The sequence below is a fragment of the Hoplias malabaricus genome, chromosome 5 (assembly GCF_029633855.1).
Source record: "Hoplias malabaricus isolate fHopMal1 chromosome 5, fHopMal1.hap1, whole genome shotgun sequence".
Classification (NCBI taxonomy): domain Eukaryota; kingdom Metazoa; phylum Chordata; class Actinopteri; order Characiformes; family Erythrinidae; genus Hoplias; species Hoplias malabaricus.
The window spans coordinates 15,394,667-15,413,888 of NC_089804.1; the positions used below are offsets into that span (position 1 = coordinate 15,394,667).

Here is a 19,222-nt window from a genome sequence, read left to right on the forward strand (position 1 = left end):
GATGTAGTGGTCTAAACGTCAGTAAAACACCTGTCCTATCCTCAGGGAAGTCTAAGCCACCTGAGGCTGTGTGTGTCCAAGAGAGCAAAACTGGGAGGGCACCTCCTCTCCCCATCACACAAGCACAGTGCTAGCTGAGACAGACAGTGAAAGTTAGTGTTCTCCTGCAAGCGTGTTGAGCTGCCAAGTGGAGATATGTAGCAGCAGTTTTAAAGATGAATCTGTGTTCACGTGCCTTTTATCAAAGGTGCTCGTCTTCCCTCTCCCAAGTCGGTGGTGGGTTGTGTGTCATTCGGGGAGGACTAGCTCTCAGGGTGGAATCTGACCAGCAATAAAATGAAAGCTACACAAGTCTAAGGGGCTATGTCTGGGTTGTGGAGCAGCTGAACACCCGCATTATTAATAGTTACATCCTCACAGAACTGATTCATCATGTAAAGTAAAGCCTGTAATTTTGCCTTAATCTTAGATTATCTTGTACACATACCTAACCAGTGTGTGCATGGTTTACAAACAGCTGCACTCAGGAAAAGAAAGGCTAAACTACACTAAAGTCTCTAACCTGCTGACCTTTAAAAAACCCTCAAGGTGCAAGAATATGTTTACATTTCATAAGGACTTTGGAATAATATTCGGTATGTTTTGATACAGTGGTGCAGCAGGTAGGTGTTGCAGTCACACAGCTCCAGGGACCTGGAGGTTGTGGGTTCGATTCCCGCTCCAGGTGATTGTCTGTGAGGAGTGTGGTGTGTTCTCCCTGTGTCTGTGTGGGTTTCCTCTGGGTGACTGTCTGTGAGGATTGTGGTGTGTTCTCCCTGTGTCTGCGTGGGTTTCCTCTGGGTGACTGTCTGTGAGGATTGTGGTGTGTTCTCCCTGTGTCTGCGTGGGTTTCCTCCGGGTGACTGCCTGTGAGGAGTGTGGTGTGTTCTCCCTGTGTTTGCGTGGGTTTCCTCCGGGTGACAGTCTGTGAGGAGTGTGGTGTGTTCTCCCTGTGTCTTTGTGGGTTTCCTCCGGGTGACTGTCTGTGAGGAGTGTGGTGTGTTCTCCCTGTGTCTGTGTGGGTTTCCTCCGGGTGACTGTCTGTCAGGAGTGTGGTGTGTTCTCCCTGTGTCTGCGTGGGTTTCCTCCGGGTGACTGTCTGTGAGGAGTGTGGTGTGTTCTCCCTGTGTCTGTGTGGGTTTCCTCCGGGTGACTGTCTGTGAGGAGTGTGGTGTGTTCTCCCTGTGTCTGCATGGGTTTCCTCAGGGTGACTGTCTGTGAGGAGTGTGGTGTGTTCTCCCTGTGTCTGCGTGGGTTTCCTCCGGGTGACTGTCTGTGAGGAGTGTGGTGTGTTCTCCCTGTGTCCGTGTGGGTTTCCTCCGGGTGACTGTCTGTGAGGAGTGTGGTGTGTTCTCCCTGTGTCCGCATGGGTTTCCTCCGGGTGACTGTCTGTGAGGAGTGTGGTGTGTTCTCCCTGTGTCCTCGTGGGTTTCCTCCGGGTGACTGTCTGTGAGGATTGTGGTGTGTTCTCCCTGTGTCTGTGTGGGTTTCCTCCGGGTGACTGTCTGTAAGGAGTGTGGTGTGTTCTCCCTGTGTCTTTGTGGGATTCCTCCGGGTGACTGTTTGTGGGGAGTGTGGTGTGTTCTCCCTGTGTCTGTGTGGGTTTCCTCCGGGTGACTGTCTGTGAGGAGTGTGGTGTGTTCTCCCTGTGTCTGTGTGGGTTTCCTCCGGGTGACTGTCTGTGAGGAGTGTGGTGTGTTTTTCCTGTGTCTGCGAGGGTTTCTTCCGGGTGTCTGTCTGTGAGAAGTGTGGTGTGTTCTCCCTGTGTCCGCATGGGTTTCCTCCGGGTGACTGTCTGTGAGGAGTGTGGTGTGTTCTCCCTGTGTCCGCGTGGGTTTCCTCCGGGTGACTGTCTGTGAGGAGTGTGGTGTGTTCTCCCTGTGTCTGTGTGGGTTTCCTCCGGGTGACTGTCTGTAAGGAGTGTGGTGTGTTCTCCCTGTGTCTTTGTGGGTTTCCTCCGGGTGACTGTTTGTGAGGAGTGTGGTGTGTTCTCCCTGTGTCTGTGTGGGTTTCCTCTGGGTGACTGTCTGTGAGGAGTGTGGTGTGTTCTCCCTGTGTCCTCGTGGGTTTCCTCCGGGTGACTGTCTGTGAGGAGTGTGGTGTGTTCTCCCTGTGTCTGTGTGGGTTTCCTCCGGGTGACTGTCTGTAAGGAGTGTGGTGTGTTCTCCCTGTGTCTTTGTGGGTTTCCTCCAGGTGACTGTCTGTGAGGAGTGTGGTGTGTTCTCCCTGTGTCTGCGTGGGTTTCCTCCGGGTGACTGTCTGTGAGGAGTGTGGTGTGTTCTCCTTGTGTCCGCGTTGGTTTCCTCCGGGTGACTGTCTGTGAGGAGTGTGGTGTGTTCTCCCTGTGTCTGCGTGGGTTTCCTCCGGATGCTCCGGTTTCCTCCCACAGTCCAAAAACACACATTGGTAGGTGGATTCACACCTACGAACACTCAAAATGTGTCCATAGGTGTGAATGTGTGAGTGTGTGTTGCCCTGTGAAGGACTGGCGCCCCCTCCAGGGTGTGTTCCCGCCTTGCGCCCAATGATTCCAGGTAGGCTCTGGACCCACCGTGACCCTGAACTGGATAAGGGTCACAGATAATGAATGAATGAATGTTTTGATACATAGAGCTCGTAATATATGTGTGTGTGTGTGTGTGTGTGTGTGTGTGGTTTGTAGTCAGACCCACCAGAAGCAATCTTGTTGTCCTGCGCGGCCGGACCATCTCTCAGCACATTCTTCACCTGCAGGAACTCGTCTGGCCTGTCTCCCCCGATGATAGTGAAGCCGAAGCCCTGAGCACTTTTCTTCAACGCCGTGCGCAGTATTATCCCCTGCAGCTGAGAGGGGTCTCGTGTGAAGCCTCTCAAACCACCCTCATCTAAAAGAGAGAGAGAGAATGAGGGAGAGAGTGTAGAAAGACAGTGAATGAGTGAAATGTCTTGGTGATTGAAGGGTGTGTGTGTGTGTGTGCGCCATCGTAGATTGTTCCATTCCATTCATCACTCCATTCATCAGTTACTATATACACTTTACAACCATCAGTGTATTAATAGATCTGCCCAATTTGATCACACTCTAAATGAATAACTCATTAGTAACCACTCTTACACATTGTGTAATGACATCAAGGCTGTCAGGTGATTATTTAATCAGAATAACGTGTGTGTGTGTGTGTGTGTGTGTGTGTGTGTGTGTGTGTTTGGGGCGGGGGTCGATATACGCGCTAGCTGCTTGTTATCTGTGTAATTGCTCAATCCCACAGAGACCAGTTTATGATTGACTGCGATATACGGCATTCAGAATATCTGCATCATAAAAAGAGCGGTGGTGAGAATAAATAACATTGTCTCATCTGTAGAACCAAGACAGAGGTAAAATAGGCTCTTATATAACACACATATACCTAAAATACGGTGCAATACCAGAGACCACTCTTTAATTACAGTCAAAACAGCTACTAAAGTAGACTATTAAAGCTATTTTCCACAGTTCTAGGCTCTTAGAGACAATACTGGGACACCTGGGACAATACTGGGTCAAAATACCACAAGGATTAATCACCACAACAGTGTTTGCCCCCTGTCTACACAACCCTGTTCAGAAAGACCGGTTTCAGCATCTGTTTCTTTAAAAGAGTGAAAGAGTAAAAAAGAGAGGAGTGTGAAAGCAGTGGATTTTAGCCATTTTCACTCAGTTGTCTTTCTTCTTCATTTTTAACCAGTAGTGTTGTTTCTCTGCATTCACTGTTAGATTTGCTTTGTTTTTGCTTTGTTTATTTCTTAGGAGAAAAGTACAGTTTAAAATATGACCAGGAGATAAAGAGAAACATGGACTCCTAGTAACCAAAAAGTGAAAAAAAAAAAAAAAACGTTCTTAACTTTCAATAGAAGTCAATGTAAAAAGATTTTGGAGCATTTCTATTGGTCCGTTCTTCATGAAAGTGAACCTACAGTGTGAGAGACAGCTTTAAAGCTGTTCAAATGACGGCGTAAACTCCAAATGGACAAGAATGGAGATACATGATATCATCGCTGTCCACTATTTACTGTGCATTCAGTATGATGTCATAATTCATATCTCCAAAAAAACAATTTTACAAGAGACAGAAAAACCTTGTTCACTTTTAAAGAAAGTATATGCACAAAGATGCTTTTGAAAACAGTTCTTCAGATCTTTTTCTTTTCATTGCACTTTTACAGAAGGTTAATGGCAGCTTGCTTGTTCATGCTGTGTTAAAAAAATTAAAGTGGCAAAAATGTGGATACAAGGTGGAGTTCCAGTTTAATATGTATTTACCAACACATTAACCATTGTAGGATTATTCCATCCATCCATTATCTGTAAGTGCTTATCCAAATCAGGGTCAGAGTGGGTCCAGAGCCTACCTGGAATCATTGGGCGCAAGGCGGGAATACACCCTGGAGGGGGCGCCAGTCCTTTCCAGGGCAACACACACACACACACACACACACACACACACATTCACTCACACACTCACACCTACGGTCACTTCTGAGTCGCCAGTCAACCTACCAACGTGTTTTTTGACAGTGGGAGTCACCGCAGCACCCGGAAGAAACCCACGCAGACACAGAGAGAACACACCACACTCCTCACAGACAGTCACCCGGAGGAAACCCACGCAGACACAGGGAGAACACACCACGCTCCTCACAGACAGTCACCCGGAGGAAACCCACGCAGACACAGGGAGAACACACTGCACTCCTCACAGACAGTCACCCGGAGCGGGAATCGAACCCACAACCTCCAGGTCCATGGAGCTGTGTGATTGCGACACTAACCTGCTGCGCCACCGTGCCGCCCAGTAGGATTATTGATTAATTATTTATAACATGTAAACACCATTAATTAGTTGTTTTAATTGGATACATTTCCAAATCTTAAGTGTGTTAAATTATATATGACACAATAAAACATCCTCACGCCTGTTAAATCCTGGCTGGACGTGATTAAAAAGAGGTGATGCAAACAGAAGAAGGATCGCTGTCGTGTTTTGGCTGACTGCCAGCCAAACAGAACATTATTCAGTGGCTGGAAATAAACTCATCTCTCAGTCTAACAGTCCAGCACTATCACTGAATGTGTTTGAGACCACTAGGAATCAGCCAAGTCTGAACTGGCCACCCCCAGAGTCCATACCCCAACTTCAGGGAATGTACCTGAGATTACTGAGATGGAGAACATGCAACCATCTTCTAAGACGGAATTTTACCCCCATTTCTCAGTCTCATCTATTCGCGGAAGAACCTCCAAACTGCTCAGGAAATATGGAACAGAATGGGAAGAAAAATGGGGGGGAATGCAATATTAATCATTACATATTAGTATCTGATATCGTTCCGTGATTCGCCAAGCGTGCATCCCATTTCCTGAGGGGAAGATTGCTCATTTACAGCTTCTATATCGGGCGACCAGCACTGGGTGTGGTGAACTGACTGAAATCATGCACTCGCAAGGAACACTGAAAAACCCTCAGTTGTTGTGATATGTTTATTAGGAGCTTGCCTCTTTATGTTGCAACTCTATCCTTTGTTGATATTTGGCATTAGGCTTGAACTTAATTAAATAAATAAATAAAAAATAGGTGAAAAACTGATTTTAGTGACACGCACTGATCTTGGATCAGCCGCAGATGCTGGCCTTTAGAGGGCACTATAGCGGCTAATAGGGATCAGTGAGGTCTTGAGCAGCAGCAGAAATGACCCTGTTTTTCACTGCAATCCTCTGCTGAGGTCACATCAATCTAATTATGCAGTGTTTCATTGCGTGTGTGTGCATACGTAAGCCACCTAATACACACACTCCAGCCGCACACCATCCATATCTGTCTGGCCTTAATCAGTCATCCAAAGTGTAGTGTGTGTGCATGCATTAGCCACTTATTATACACTCACACACTCCAGCCTCACATTGGCCCTGTCTGTCTGGCCATAATCAGTCATGAAAACATAACGTGTGTGTGTGTGTGTGTGTGTGTGTGTGTGTGTGCATGCATTAGCCACTTATTACACACTTGCACACTCCAGCTTCACATTACCCACGTCTGCCAAGCCATGATCACCTTCTGTTATAGATAGTGTAGTGTGTGTTTGTGTGTATGTGTGTGTGTGTGTGTGATGCATATTATCACAGTCATAGTAAAACAGTGCTATTTATAATGTGCTAAGCTATCATACTGCTATCATATTTATTGTCGAGGCTTTTGTAGCATAAACCTGAGAGACATTACCCCCAGTGTGTATCTAGAATTAAAGGTCAGCAATGAACAGTAAAAATAAAAAGTGGAGGGCCTCATAAACATCATCACATTGACCCTAAGTCAGAACACAGAGAGAGAGATGGAGGAGTGTTATGTCATAAGAGATCAATAGTGAAATATTGAGAGTAGTACTCTCTTACTCTCTCTCTCTCCTCTCTGTCTCTTTCTTTCTCTCTCTCTCTCTCTCTCTCTCTCTCACTCTCTCTCTCATTCCCTCTCTCTATTCTCTCTCTTTCTCCCTCCCTCTCTCTTTCATTCTCTCTCTCTCTCTTATTCTTTCTCTCTTATTCGCTCTCTTATTCTCTCTCTCTCTTATTCTTTCTTATTTTCTCTCTTTCTCCCTCTCTCTCTCATTCTCTCTCTTTCATTCTCTCTCTCACTTATGCTCTCTCCCTCTTCCTCTCTCTCTTATTCTTTCTCTCTCTTATTCGCTCTTATTCTTTCCCTCTCTCTCTTATTCTCTCTTTCTCTCTCTCTCATTCTCTCTTTCTCTCTCTCTCTCATTCTCTCTTTCTCCCTCTCTCTCTCATTCTCTCTCTTTCATTCTCTCTCTTTCTCTTATTTTCTCACTTATTCTCTCTCTCTCTCTTGTTCGCTCTCTTTCTTATTCTCTCTCTTTCTCATTCTCTCTCTCACTTATGCTCTCTCCCTCTTCCTCTCTCTTTATTCTCTCTCTCTCACTTATTCTCTCTCTCCCTCTCACTCTCTTATTCGCTCTCTTATTCTCTCTCTCTCTCTCTCTCTCTCTCTCTCTCATACACACACACATTAAATTTGAGGGCAATATTAAAACAGTATTAAAGGCACACTCCAGACTCCCTGTGTTTGAATTAAACTGTTGCTCTCTCCTGTCTTCATAAATGCCTGCAATTGTTACTGACACCTCTTTGTGTTTATTTTTCCTCCCACATTGTAAAAGCGGTGTAATGTGAGCAGACAGGTTCTCTCCGAGCCTGAGGCATGAGCTGAGCTCATCTCTCTTTTCCATCACACACGTTCAGAGTGTCTGGACAGACAGCAGGGTGACAGCTGAGAAATATTTATCCAGTTATGCGTTTCTCTATTTTAAACTCTGGCATATCATGACAATGCTAAGTGCTATCCTGGTCTACAATAGGCCATTGTTTTGACTGGCAGTCCAGACACACTGCTCGGGTTCCTAACCCTGCTATCAGTCTCAATGTTAGTGTGCAGAATGGATGAAGTCTCTATTAAGTAACACTCTACAGTATTAAATTCAGCTGAAAAATCAGTTGAAGAAAATATTTGTATCATTGTAACTTTAAAGGAGAAGGCAAACCCCTTCTTTAAAGAGGACGCCTACGACTGTGGGGAAACACAGTTTGTTTACATTCTGAAGCTCTGCGTCTTTTAAGGTGGAATGGTATTTTTAAAGGCGGCACGGTGGCGCAGCAGGGAGTGTCGCAGTCACACAGCTCCAGGTGACTGTCTGTGAGGAGTGTGGTGTGTTCTCCCTGTGTCTGTGTGGGTTTCCAACGGGGGACTGTCTGTGAGGAGTCTGGTGTGTTCTCCCTGTGTCTGTGTGGTTTCCTCCGGGTGACTGTCTGTGAGGAGTCTGGTGTGTTCTCCCTGTGTCTGTGTGGTTTCCTCCGGGTGACTGTCTGTGAGGAGTGTGGTGTGTTCTCCCTGTGTCCGTGTGGGTTTCCTCCGGGTGACTGTCTGTGAGGAGTGTGGTGTGTTCTCCCTGTGTCCGTGTGGGTTTCCTCCGGGTGACTGTCTATGAGGAGTGTGGTGTGTTCTCCCTGTGTCTGCGTGGGTTTCCTCCGGGTGACTGTCTGTGAGGAGTGTGGTGTGTTCTCCCTGTGTCCGTGTGGGTTTCCTCCGGGTGACTGTCTGTGAGGAGTGTGGTGTGTTCTCCCTGTGTCCGTGTGGGTTTCCTCTGGGTGACTGTCTGTGAGGAGTGTGGTGTGTTCTCCCTGTGTCCGTGTGGGTTTCCTCCGGGTGACTGTCTGTGAGGAGTGTGGTGTGTTCTCCCTGTGTCCGTGTGGGTTTCCTCCGGGTGACTGTCTGTGAGGAGTGTGGTGTGTTCTCCCTGTGTCTGCGTGGGTTTCCTCCGGGTGACTGTCTGTGAGGAGTGTGGTGTGTTCTCCCTGTGTCCGTGTGGGTTTCCTCCGGGTGACTGTCTGTGAGGAGTGTGGTGTGTTCTCCCTGTGTCTGCGTGGGGTTTCCTCCGGGTGACTGTCTGTGAGGAGTGTGGTGTGTTCTCCCTGTGTCCATGTGGGATTTCCTCCGGGTGACTGTCTGTGAGGAGTGTGGTGTGTTCTTCCTGTGTCTGCGTGGGTTTCCTCTGGGTGACTGTCTGTAAGGAGTGTGGTGTGTTCTCTCTGTGTCTGTGTGGGTTTCCTCCGGGTGCTCTGGTTTCCTCCCACAGTCCGAAAACACACGTTGGTAGGTGGATTAGCGACTCAAAAGTGTCCGTAGGTGTGAGTGGACATAGACTATGACATGACATGGACTACAGTCTATAATTTTAGAAGTACAAAATCCTCCTGTATGGTTAGTAGAGCTGATAAAATTTGACCGTGCATGGAGACAAATGGAGGCCATTTTAATATTTTATTTAATATAGACAGAATGATTTAAAACATTAGCATGCTTGGAGAAGAACACTAACTGCCCAGGTCTGCCATTATGCCTCCATTAACTGTGAAGGGCTGAGAGAAAGAGGGAGAGAGAAAGTGTTGAGCGAGAGGGGGTCGCTTTCAATTCACCTGCCGCTCGCAAAAGTGAAATGTGCACAAATACCCTCTGTCAATGGAGTAGTGCCAGTGGAGCCCAAATGACAGGTTACACCTGAATCAGTGAAAAACCTTGGCCAAAAAACACTTCTCCACTGGTTAACCTTCTGAAGCGTCCCGAAGCAGCAGCAGAAAAGGAAAAAGGTTTGAATTTACAGCTTCAAATCACTCAAATCAGTCATTCGTAGACGCTGGAAAAAACCTGACCACCAATAAAACACTTGTGCTTTGTGACATTTACTAACAGTAGGCTGTGTGTGAATATTGTTATTTTTTATCTCTTTCCACCATTGTTCTAGATCCCTTTCTTCTAAACACCTACGTTTCTGTATCTCTGAGTCATAAAAACATTCAGCGTCTGGTCGTCTAATGGATGCGTACAGTGCTGGGCACCGAACAGAGCTAAAGGTAGGAGTATAATAATAAACGGATAAATGAATGAATGAATGCTGGTGGAGATTGAGTGTTACCTGCAGCTGCAGTGGTCGCTGATCCTGGTTTGCTGGACGTGGGAGTCTCCTGACTGAGCTTCTTCTTGGCCTCCAGCACAGGGTTCTCGAACTGGGTTCTCTGATTGATGTGGCTGTGGGCAAATAGGACTCGTTATAAGCAGTTATCTCTCTCAAAATAAAAAATGGTTGCTCACACAAACGCTAATCTTTCTTCCAGGCCGTCAACACTAAAGACTCTCCTGGCCTCATACAGACAGCTTTAGTGTCGTTTTTGTCAGCAGTGCCCTTCCGCCACATGGCTTTATGCTAATTTTTTTACAAACTCCCGCCAGTTGCCTTCGACCAAATTGCTTCTCAAATGCGCCCCGTGTTCAATATTTAAATTTCGGATCCTGGATTTGTGAGAAGAATTCTGACATATTACGACTGACCTGACCTTTTAGGAGTCCCGAAATATTATGATTGACTACTTTAAAGGGCAGGTTTTTCAACATTTCCTGCATAATTCCATAGTTGACTTGCTCAGAGTGTTTTGATGTGAAATGGCTCAGTGTAGACACTCTGCAGTGGTGGTGATATGAAGCCATTTTATGTGCAATGTTATTGGGCCTGTTTTTGCCCCACAAGCCCTCCACCACAGGGAACTCCAATGTCAACTTACTGCCTGTGTGTGAGTGGGCTTTTCCCCCATTTCCCCCAGTTTTAAACTGTGTTTACCCACCCCTGTACCCCATCTTAATCATTCCCACCAACTGGCTGCTTGTAAGTTGTAAGTGTGAAGGATAGTTCTACCTATTGTTACACTTATATAGCGCTTTTCTAGACACCCAAGGACGCTTTACAATCCACACTGCTTAGAACGCTCAGAACACTCAATCCACACACACTGATGAGAAGCGGCTGCCAAACACGCACAGCATACTCTCAACCAGGAAGGACCGTCCACCTGGAGGACTGCATCGGGCACTAGGATTTCACCCAGGACAGAGTGCCGATCCATATCTGGGCTCACACTCATTCACACAAACAGACATTCATTCACATACACACTCATTCACTCACACACCAGGACATTTATTAGACAGAAGCCAATTCACCTATCTTCCATGTTTTTGGACTGTGGGAGGAAACCGGAGCCCCCGGAGGAAACCCACGCAGACACAGGGAGAACACACCACACTCATCACAGACAGTCACCCGGAGGAAACCCACGCAGACACAGGAAGAACACACCACACTCCTCACAGACAGTCACCCGGAGGAAACCCACGCAGACACAGGAAGAACACACCACACTCCTCACAGACAGTCACCCGGAGGAAACCCACGCAGACACAGGGAGAACACACCACACTCCTCACAGACAGTCACCCGGAGGAAACCCACACAGACACAGGGAGAACATGGAAACTCCACTCAGATGGGACTTGAACTCAAGATCCCAGCGCTGAGAGTCGAACGTGCCGCTAATTCTGCTGCTAATGCTATGTCACTGAAGAGCTCCATGTTTTTGGAGGAAACCCACGCAGACACAGGGAGAACACACCACACTCCTTACAGACAGTCACCCGGAGGAAACCCACGCAGACACAGGAAGAACACACCACACTCCTCACAGACAGTCACCCGGAGGAAACCCACACAGACACAGGGAGAACATGGAAACTCCACCCAGATGGGACTTGAACTCAAGATCCCAGTGCTGAGAGTCGAACGTGCCGCTAAGTCTGCTGCTAATGCTATGTCACTGAAGAGCTCAACACACTTGGAGGAGAACACTAACTGCTAAACATTTCCAAGAGCCAAAGACTTGAAACAGTCACATGACACCCTTCAGACGGCTGGTTCCCATCAGTACGTTGGGGTTTATCTTTTTTATTAGTGGTGTAATTCATAAATGATGTATAAATATCATTCAAATATATACATCACCTCAGGCACTTACACATACAACATTAATACTGCATTAAACATGAAGCATTTTTCTCTGTAAAAAAAAAATTGCCTTTAAGTTTGGAGAGGTTTTTTTTTATAATATTCATTCATTATTTATTTATTTATTTATTCATTTATTTTGGGACAGTGAACATATTCAAACCCCACACTAAGACTGATGCCTTGCCTTGTCTGTGGTGAGTGTGTGGAACTCCGGTGGAAGATAAGCTCAGCAACACAGTGCATTATTAATGTCTATCAATGCATGCAAAACTCTGGCTTTGCATAAAATGTAACATGAAAGGGAAAGTGTTTGTACCTGTGAGCACCTGATAAACACACGCTGAAAAGATTAAAGAGCAGAGTTTGACAATTAATATTTAGAAATTCAAATAAAGAAGCGAGAGGGAGGGCCCTTACAATTAACTGCATGATTAATTCATACAATAATTAATTGAGGGATTAAACACAATTATTCATGGGCTTTTCTACATCTACAGGCACTTTTAGGTCCTGAAAGGGTCAATGCTTTTTTAATGGAAATTAAAACAAGCACCTCACAGAAACACTGAACTAATACAGTGGCCAGCCACAAGATTAAAACCACTGGAAGTTTAAGTGAATATCATTAATGATATTAATTAATGTTTCTCCTGCATGTTTCACACAGGTGCTGCCCCATGCCTAAAGCACGCAGAGCATTTCCTGCTACGAGAAACAAAGGAATCTCCCAATGTGTGCTGCATGTGTGAGAGGACCTCTCCAGGACATCTCCGGACCTGATATTCTGAAGCCCATATGTGAAAGGATGTTTTTAATAAGCTCTGTTAATGGTGACCTCTCCCTAGGTTTCTTGTTGTCTGTTATAGAGTGTGTGCAGTGTCTACGCTGTGGGGGTATGCAGTGTATTTGCATTCACTTTGTGTGTGTAGGGTATGTGTAATGAGTGTGTGTAGAGTATGTGTTGTGTTGCAGTGTGTGTTGGTTGTTTGCAGTGTGAGAGTTGAGCGTATGCAGGATGTTTGTGCTGTGTATGCAGTATATATGCACTGTGGGAGGTGTAGTTTAGTAAGCTCCCTCTGCTCAGTGTTGGGTCTCGAGCTTGTGTACACTGCAGAGAAAGCAGCTTATCTACACAAAACCCAGCAGTTCTGCTCTGATCGTGACTTGAGCTCCCAACTGCTGCTGCTCACGCGTGTGTGTGTGTGAGAGAGTGAGAGAGAGAGAGAGAGAGAGAGAGAGAGAATTTGTTAAAGAGAACTTGTATTCCTGCTCATGTTGCATGAGTCATACTTACAGAGAGAGAGAGAGAGAAAGAAAGAAAAAGAGAGAGACAGAGAGAGAGAGAAAGAGAGAGAAAGAAAGAAAGAAAGAGAAACAGACAGAGAGAGAGTAAGAGAGAGAGAGTAAGAGAGAGTAAGAGAGAGAGAGAGAGAGAGTGAGAGAGAGAGAGAGAGAGAGAGAGAGAGAGATTCAGCTGATTATCACTCTTTGTCTTTTTTGGATGAATTTAATGGGATATTTTGCCACAGAGCATTCATTCAAAGCCAAAACGATGAACCAATGTCCCCACTGCAGGTGTCAAAAGGCATAAATTATGAGGTGGTGTTGAAAATATCATTCAACACAAACATCTGCACTCATTACATTTCAGACAAAATTACCCTGTCAAAGTGGAAATTAAAAACACTGGGTGTTGTTGTTTTTTTAAGTAAATAACTGCTTCATTCACATGTGAGTATTCAGTCACCCTACTAAAATTATTCTGAGCGAACTCATTATTCATTCATTGTCTGTAACTGCTTAAACAGTTCAAGGTCGCGGTGGGTCCAGAACCCACCCGGAATCACCGGGTGCCAGTCCGTCGCAGGGCGACACACACTCAGAGATTCACTCACAACTATGGACACTTCCAAGTAGCCAATCCACCTACCAACATGTGTTTCTGAACCGTGGGAGGAAACCCACGCAAACACAGAGAGAACATACCACACTCCTCACAGACAGTCACCCAGAGGAAACCCACGCGGACACAGGGAGAACACACCACACTCCTCACAGACAGTCACCCAGAGGAAACCCACGCGGACACAGGGAGAACACGCCAAACTCCTCACAGACAGTCACCCAGAGGAAACCCATGCAGACACAGGGAGAACACGCCAAACTCCTCACAGACAGTCACCCAGAGGAAACCCACGCAAACACAGAGAGAACATACCACACTCCTCACAGACAGTCACCTGGAGGAAACCCACGCAGACACAGGGCGAACACACCACACTCCTCACAGACAGTCACCCGGAGGAAACCCACACAGACACAGGGAGAACACACCAAACTCCTCACAGACAGTCACCCGGAGCAGGAATCGAACCCACAACCTCCAGGTCCCTGGAGCTGTGTGACTGCGCCACTGTGCCGCCCTTGTGATATGTTATGTAATATGATTTCATCCTAGGTTTTTCCTTGTTTTGAATAAATTACTCCAAGTATTTTAGCCTAAAAGTGGGGGAAAAAGCACTTTGTAGATGCTCTAAACCAGAGCTTCTTACACTTTCTTATTAACCATGATACAGACGTAAGTAATCTAGTGTTGGGTGTCTTGCCCAAGATGGGAATCAAACCCCAGTCTGCGGTGTGAATGTTATCCTCTGCACCGTACTTACCGCTGACTTCAGTTATGTTATTGTAAGTGACAAAGAAAGCACTGTGAATAGCGTGGACTGTGTAAATGAAATAGATTGCAGACCCCATTGTGTAAGCAATGGTACTAGCATGAATACATACACACTGTGCATTCATACACAGTCAGCAAATGAGTAGATGGCAGATTAGCTGGAAAAGCAGATGGTGAAGAATGCAGCTGCTGACTGATGTGTGTGTGTGTGTGTTTGTGCTCTGAGTCACGCATAAAAAGGCACAACTTGCACCAATTCTCCATCCACTATTGCAGATAGAATGTCGCTTTTGGAAGCAAACCTATTAACTCTGACTTTCGCCAGGTTTTATTTGTATTTTTCGGACATGAAACATTCCAGAACCGTCACCTGAAACACATACGCCACATCCGCCAAAACACATAAGCCAGTATAGGCTGGAGATTTATGTCCAAAAGAAAAGAAGAAAGCGTTTGGAAAGATCCTGATGTGAGCAAGTGGTGATTCATGAGCTGCTGTAGGAGATGAAGTAGCAGAGCTTGTTAAAACCGAGGTCATGGCTTGCTGTTGTATTTCTTTCTCTCAGAATAAAGTGCAAGTACCGGCTGAAACACCAGCCTCAAATGAGCTGGGTTGTTTTTCTAAGTCTCTCCTTGGGGATTCTGGGAGATGGAGTCCCACCGAGAGAGAGAGAAATGGTGCAGTGATCCTGCCCTCTCGCCTGTGGGGGCTCATGGGAGTTGGATGCCAGGGCAGAGGACGAGGGAGCGGTGGGTTCCAGGGAAAAACAGATTTTGGAGAGATGGATTGTGTTTGTTTTAGTGAGGACCAGGGTATGAATCAGGTAGTAGTTACAGGACCCAAAGGCAATCGTTAACTTTGGCGTTCATTTCAGTGAGATATTCTCAGTGGTGCTTACGCCTTGGAAGTACATCTCAAGAAGCCCGCCATTTTTGTTTCACCGATAAAATAAGTCTGACGTGAATGACCACTGTATAGACATGGAGAGCTTGTCTGTGAAGAACACAGATTGGAAGGTAGCATAGCAACAATATGCTTGTTGTTCTTTGTCACATTTGAACTTAATTAGATTTAATTTGTAACTCATTCCCACACTTACTTGCTCACTCACATTAAACAAAATGTGGGTGGTGCAGCAGGTAGTGTCGCAGTCACACAGCTCCAGGGACCTGGAGGTTGTGGGTTCGAGTCCTGCTCCGGGTGACTATCAGTGAGAAGTGTGGTGTGTTCTCCCTGTGTCTGCGTGGGTTTCCTCCGGGTGACTGTCTGTGAGGAGTGTGGTGTGTTCTCCCTGTGTCCGTGTGGGTTTCCTCCGGGTGACTGTCTGTGAGGAGTGTGGTGTGTTCTCCCTGTGTCCGTGTGGGTTTCCTCCGGGTGACTGTCTGTGAGGAGTGTGGTGTGCTCTCCCTCTGCGTGGGTTTCCTCCGGGTGACTGTCTGTGAGGAGTGTGGTGTGTTCTCCCTGTGTCTGCGTGGGTTTCCTCCGGGTGACTGTCTGTGAGGAGTGTGGTGTGTTCTCTCTGTGTCTGTGTGGGTTTCTTCCGGGTGACTGTCTGTGAAGAGTGTGGTGTGTTCTCCCTGTGTCTGCGTGGGTTTCCTCCGGGTGACTGTCTGTGAGGAGTGTGGTGTGTTCTCTCTGTGTCTGCGTGGGTTTCCTCCGGGTGACTGTCTGTGAGGAGTGTGGTGTGTTCTCCGTGTGTCCGCGTGGGTTTCCTCCGGGTGCTCCGGTTTCCTCCCACAGTCCAAAAACACACGTTGGTAGGTGGATTTGCGACTCAAAAAAGTGTCCGTAGGTGTAAGTGAATGTGTGAGTGTGTATTGCCCTGTGAAGGACTGGCGCCCCCTCCAGGGTGTATTCCTGCCTTGCGCCCAATGATTCCAGGTAGGCTCTGGACCCACCACGACCCTGAACTGGATAAGCGCTTACAGATAATGAATGAATGAATGAATGAATGAATGAATGAACATATTACAAGATGATTTTCTTGTACATAGTTTTGTAAATATTACAGTATAAGCCTGAACTGGCTGATATCTAATTGGCTCAGATCTTGCTCGCAACTTACAACAGATACAGCTCTAGCTCAAGCAGACAATCATCACCCTCTGGTGCCGTCAAAAGGTGTTATAGCCACTGATAACAGTGTTTATTGAGTATCCATGACCCAGCAAAATGGACAACCCTGTTAGCAATTTTTTTGTGTGGATAATTACTACAGTTAGCTTTCATACTCGAAATGAGCTGCACTTATTTAATTATGCATCACGTCTTTGTGAAGCATTTAAATGAACACTGATCTAGCTCTCACTGAAATGTCTTGAATCGCTCTTGGTCTCGCACTTTAATCTCAACACCGTCTACTGCCTTGAAATACACATTAATGTTTATTTTATATTTCTCTCTTTTTTATTCATGAGAATTTCCACTTTTTTCTGGCTGTATCTTTGCTCAAGAGTACTTTAGACTCTAACCTGTTTGTACTATAAGATGCACTCTCTCAGTTTCTTGCCAGGCGGTATTGGTAAGTGAAGGGAAAAAGGGCAATGGTGTTATGTATTACTTACTCTACAAAGTAGGTGCCATATTGTGGGTCCTCAATCTTCTCCCAGCCGTAGGGCAGCTCTGTGGAGGAACAGACGCATGCATCAAAGGTTAAGGAGATCATCGAGTGGTTCTAGGGCAGGTTTACAGCACAGCATTAAGGGTCAAGTAGCTCTGATCACTTGTATGGAATGCCTGAGCAGAGGAAAGATCTGCCCAGTAGGGTAAAGGAAAGGAGAGACGAGAGTGGAGTTGCATGATCAAAAATAACAACAATCAGCAAAATGCTTAATCAGTAGTGCTTAAATTATAAAAATTAATATGACACCTTTGCTACGTGTGAATTCATTAAAACTCTGACCCATTAGATGTGCCCGGGTCAAGTGTATGTGCTATTGTTGTGAAATGAAAATATCTAGGCACAGCAACAGCTCAGCCACCATTCAGTGGAGCACGCAACCGAACAGAGCCAGCTGTGGAGTGAATTACCCAGATGGAAGACTTTGCATTTGACAGATGTGTAGTGACAACAGTAAAGACTGATGGAGTAAGATAACTGTGGGGGGCTGTGCTGAGTGTTTGGGCTGGGCCAGATTGTTGTTATGGAGCTGTAATATTAAAGATATACGATACAAAATACTGTGGAACATTTTGGGAAAAACCCCTACCCCCAGTTTGTGCCCCGTGCACAAAGAGAGGTTCATATTAAAAGGGGTGTCTATGATTGTGGGGAAACACAATTCTCCCTGGGTTGTTTATGTTCAGAATCTCTGTGTTTTTTTAAGCTGGCATGGTGTGTTTGTGGAGAAAAACGACTGTTATTTGAACGTGGCTGAAGTTAAATTTGTCTAAAAATTTTTATTCACTGTATGAATTTCCACAGTAACACAAGTTGATTTGTTAGTACTGCATTTAGCTGTGCCCTGTGAAGGACTGGCGCCCCCTCCAGGGTGTATTCTCGCCTTGCGCCCAATGATTCCAGGTAGGCTCTGGACCCACCGTGACCCTGAACTGGATAAGGGTTACAAATATTGAATGAATGAATGAATACATTTAGCTGTCTCCCGAATTAGGTGTTTCCACCGTAAGTAATCTGCAACAGCAAAAATACGTCAATATTACCCACGTATGGAGCAGGAATAGAGTAATATCCACATCTCGGTTCTTGCTTTTGAATGCTTGGAAGTCTCTCCATAGTTTAAAAAGACGACAGATGTCTTTTCTCACCCATGAGCAGAGAGAGACAGCCTAGTATACCGCACTGAGACACTTTGTTTTTATGTTTACTAATTTACAGACTCTGGGGCTTCGTAAACACATTAGACCAGTTCTGAGTATATGCAAATAAACTGGAGAGCTAGCAAGTGGTGAGGTGTTCTTGGATTAAAATCATGAACGTCGTATTTAATGCATGTGGTTTTGGAATGGGAGGTAAAGCAAACTCCAGTAGCTGCTTTGGGCATAGAGTGTTAAATATTCTCTAAGCCTCAATGTATTTTTTTTAAAGTCTTAAATAAAATCACCATGGAATTGTTTTTAGCTTAAAATTACAGCTTCAACCATTGTGATACTTCAATGACCTGTAATAGGGAGAAGATAACCTCTGGAATTTCAGTGCTGAAACGTCTGCAGGCTCAGCACTGAAAAAACTGCACTATGTAACTTCCCAGTAAACAAGGAACGTCCCTGGACGTTCAAAATAGGTCTAAAAGAAGTCTGTCCATCAAGGACATATTTTAAACGTCAATGGACGTCCAAAATTCATCTTAATAAGTTAGTTAAGTGGTGACCAATCGATAACGTCAGTGGACGTCCAAAACGCTTTTTATACAAGTAATTTACTTCGGGACCAATTAATAACGTCAATGGACATCCAAAATACGCCGAATAGTCGTCTTTTCAATGTCTGTGTTTGGACGTCTTTTCAACTTTCATTTTCAACCTTAAGAGAACGTTGATTAGACGGCAGTCATTACGTTATTTCAACGTTGAATCAACGGCTAAATGTTTACTGGGTTTTGTAGGAGGGTAGGAAATAACACTTCCCTCACCCTAGATTTCAGGACAGTTGCTGCAAAAGTGAATTGCCCTCTGCAACTTTAAAATTGTAAAAATACCAAAATCTTAACCAGTGTTCTTTTAAAATATAAGGACAATTTTAATTTATTTATTTTCAAAAGTGAAAAAAATATATATGGGAAATATATAATAAGAAGAAATAATATGTAGAGGGTAAGAATCTGGATTTGACGTTGTGAGAGTAAGTTGAAGAGTATAGTGTGTGACACCCTGACAAACACACACACACATAAACACAAGAACTTGTAAGATGGGCGCAAGAATTGCCTGAGCACCATGGCATCTGGATGAGCTCTCCAGTCTGCTGCAGAGGGCCATTAGTAAACAAAGTCAGCACAGCGCTGGAATGTCTTTGCACTCTGCTAGCTCCCACCTGTCTGCTTGGTTTACCACTAGCGCCAAGAACAAAGAGAGAGTGTGTGTTGGGGTGTGTGCGTGCATATGTGTCAACACCAATGGCTGGGATG

General features: G+C 45.5%; 1 protein-coding gene across 1 annotated transcript in view; it reads right to left on the reverse strand.

The window, feature by feature from the left end:
- The window catches only part of magi3a (membrane associated guanylate kinase, WW and PDZ domain containing 3a), a 207,935-nt gene that overhangs the window by 29,839 nt on the left and 158,874 nt on the right, over positions 1-19,222 (reverse strand). The window contains exons 7-9 of the mRNA XM_066671654.1: positions 16,700-16,757; positions 9,538-9,650; positions 2,712-2,903 (exon numbers count right to left, since the gene is read on the reverse strand). Of these exons, the coding sequence (XP_066527751.1) occupies positions 2,712-2,903; positions 9,538-9,650; positions 16,700-16,757 (363 nt within the window). The remainder of the gene's footprint in view (positions 1-2,711; positions 2,904-9,537; positions 9,651-16,699; positions 16,758-19,222) is intronic.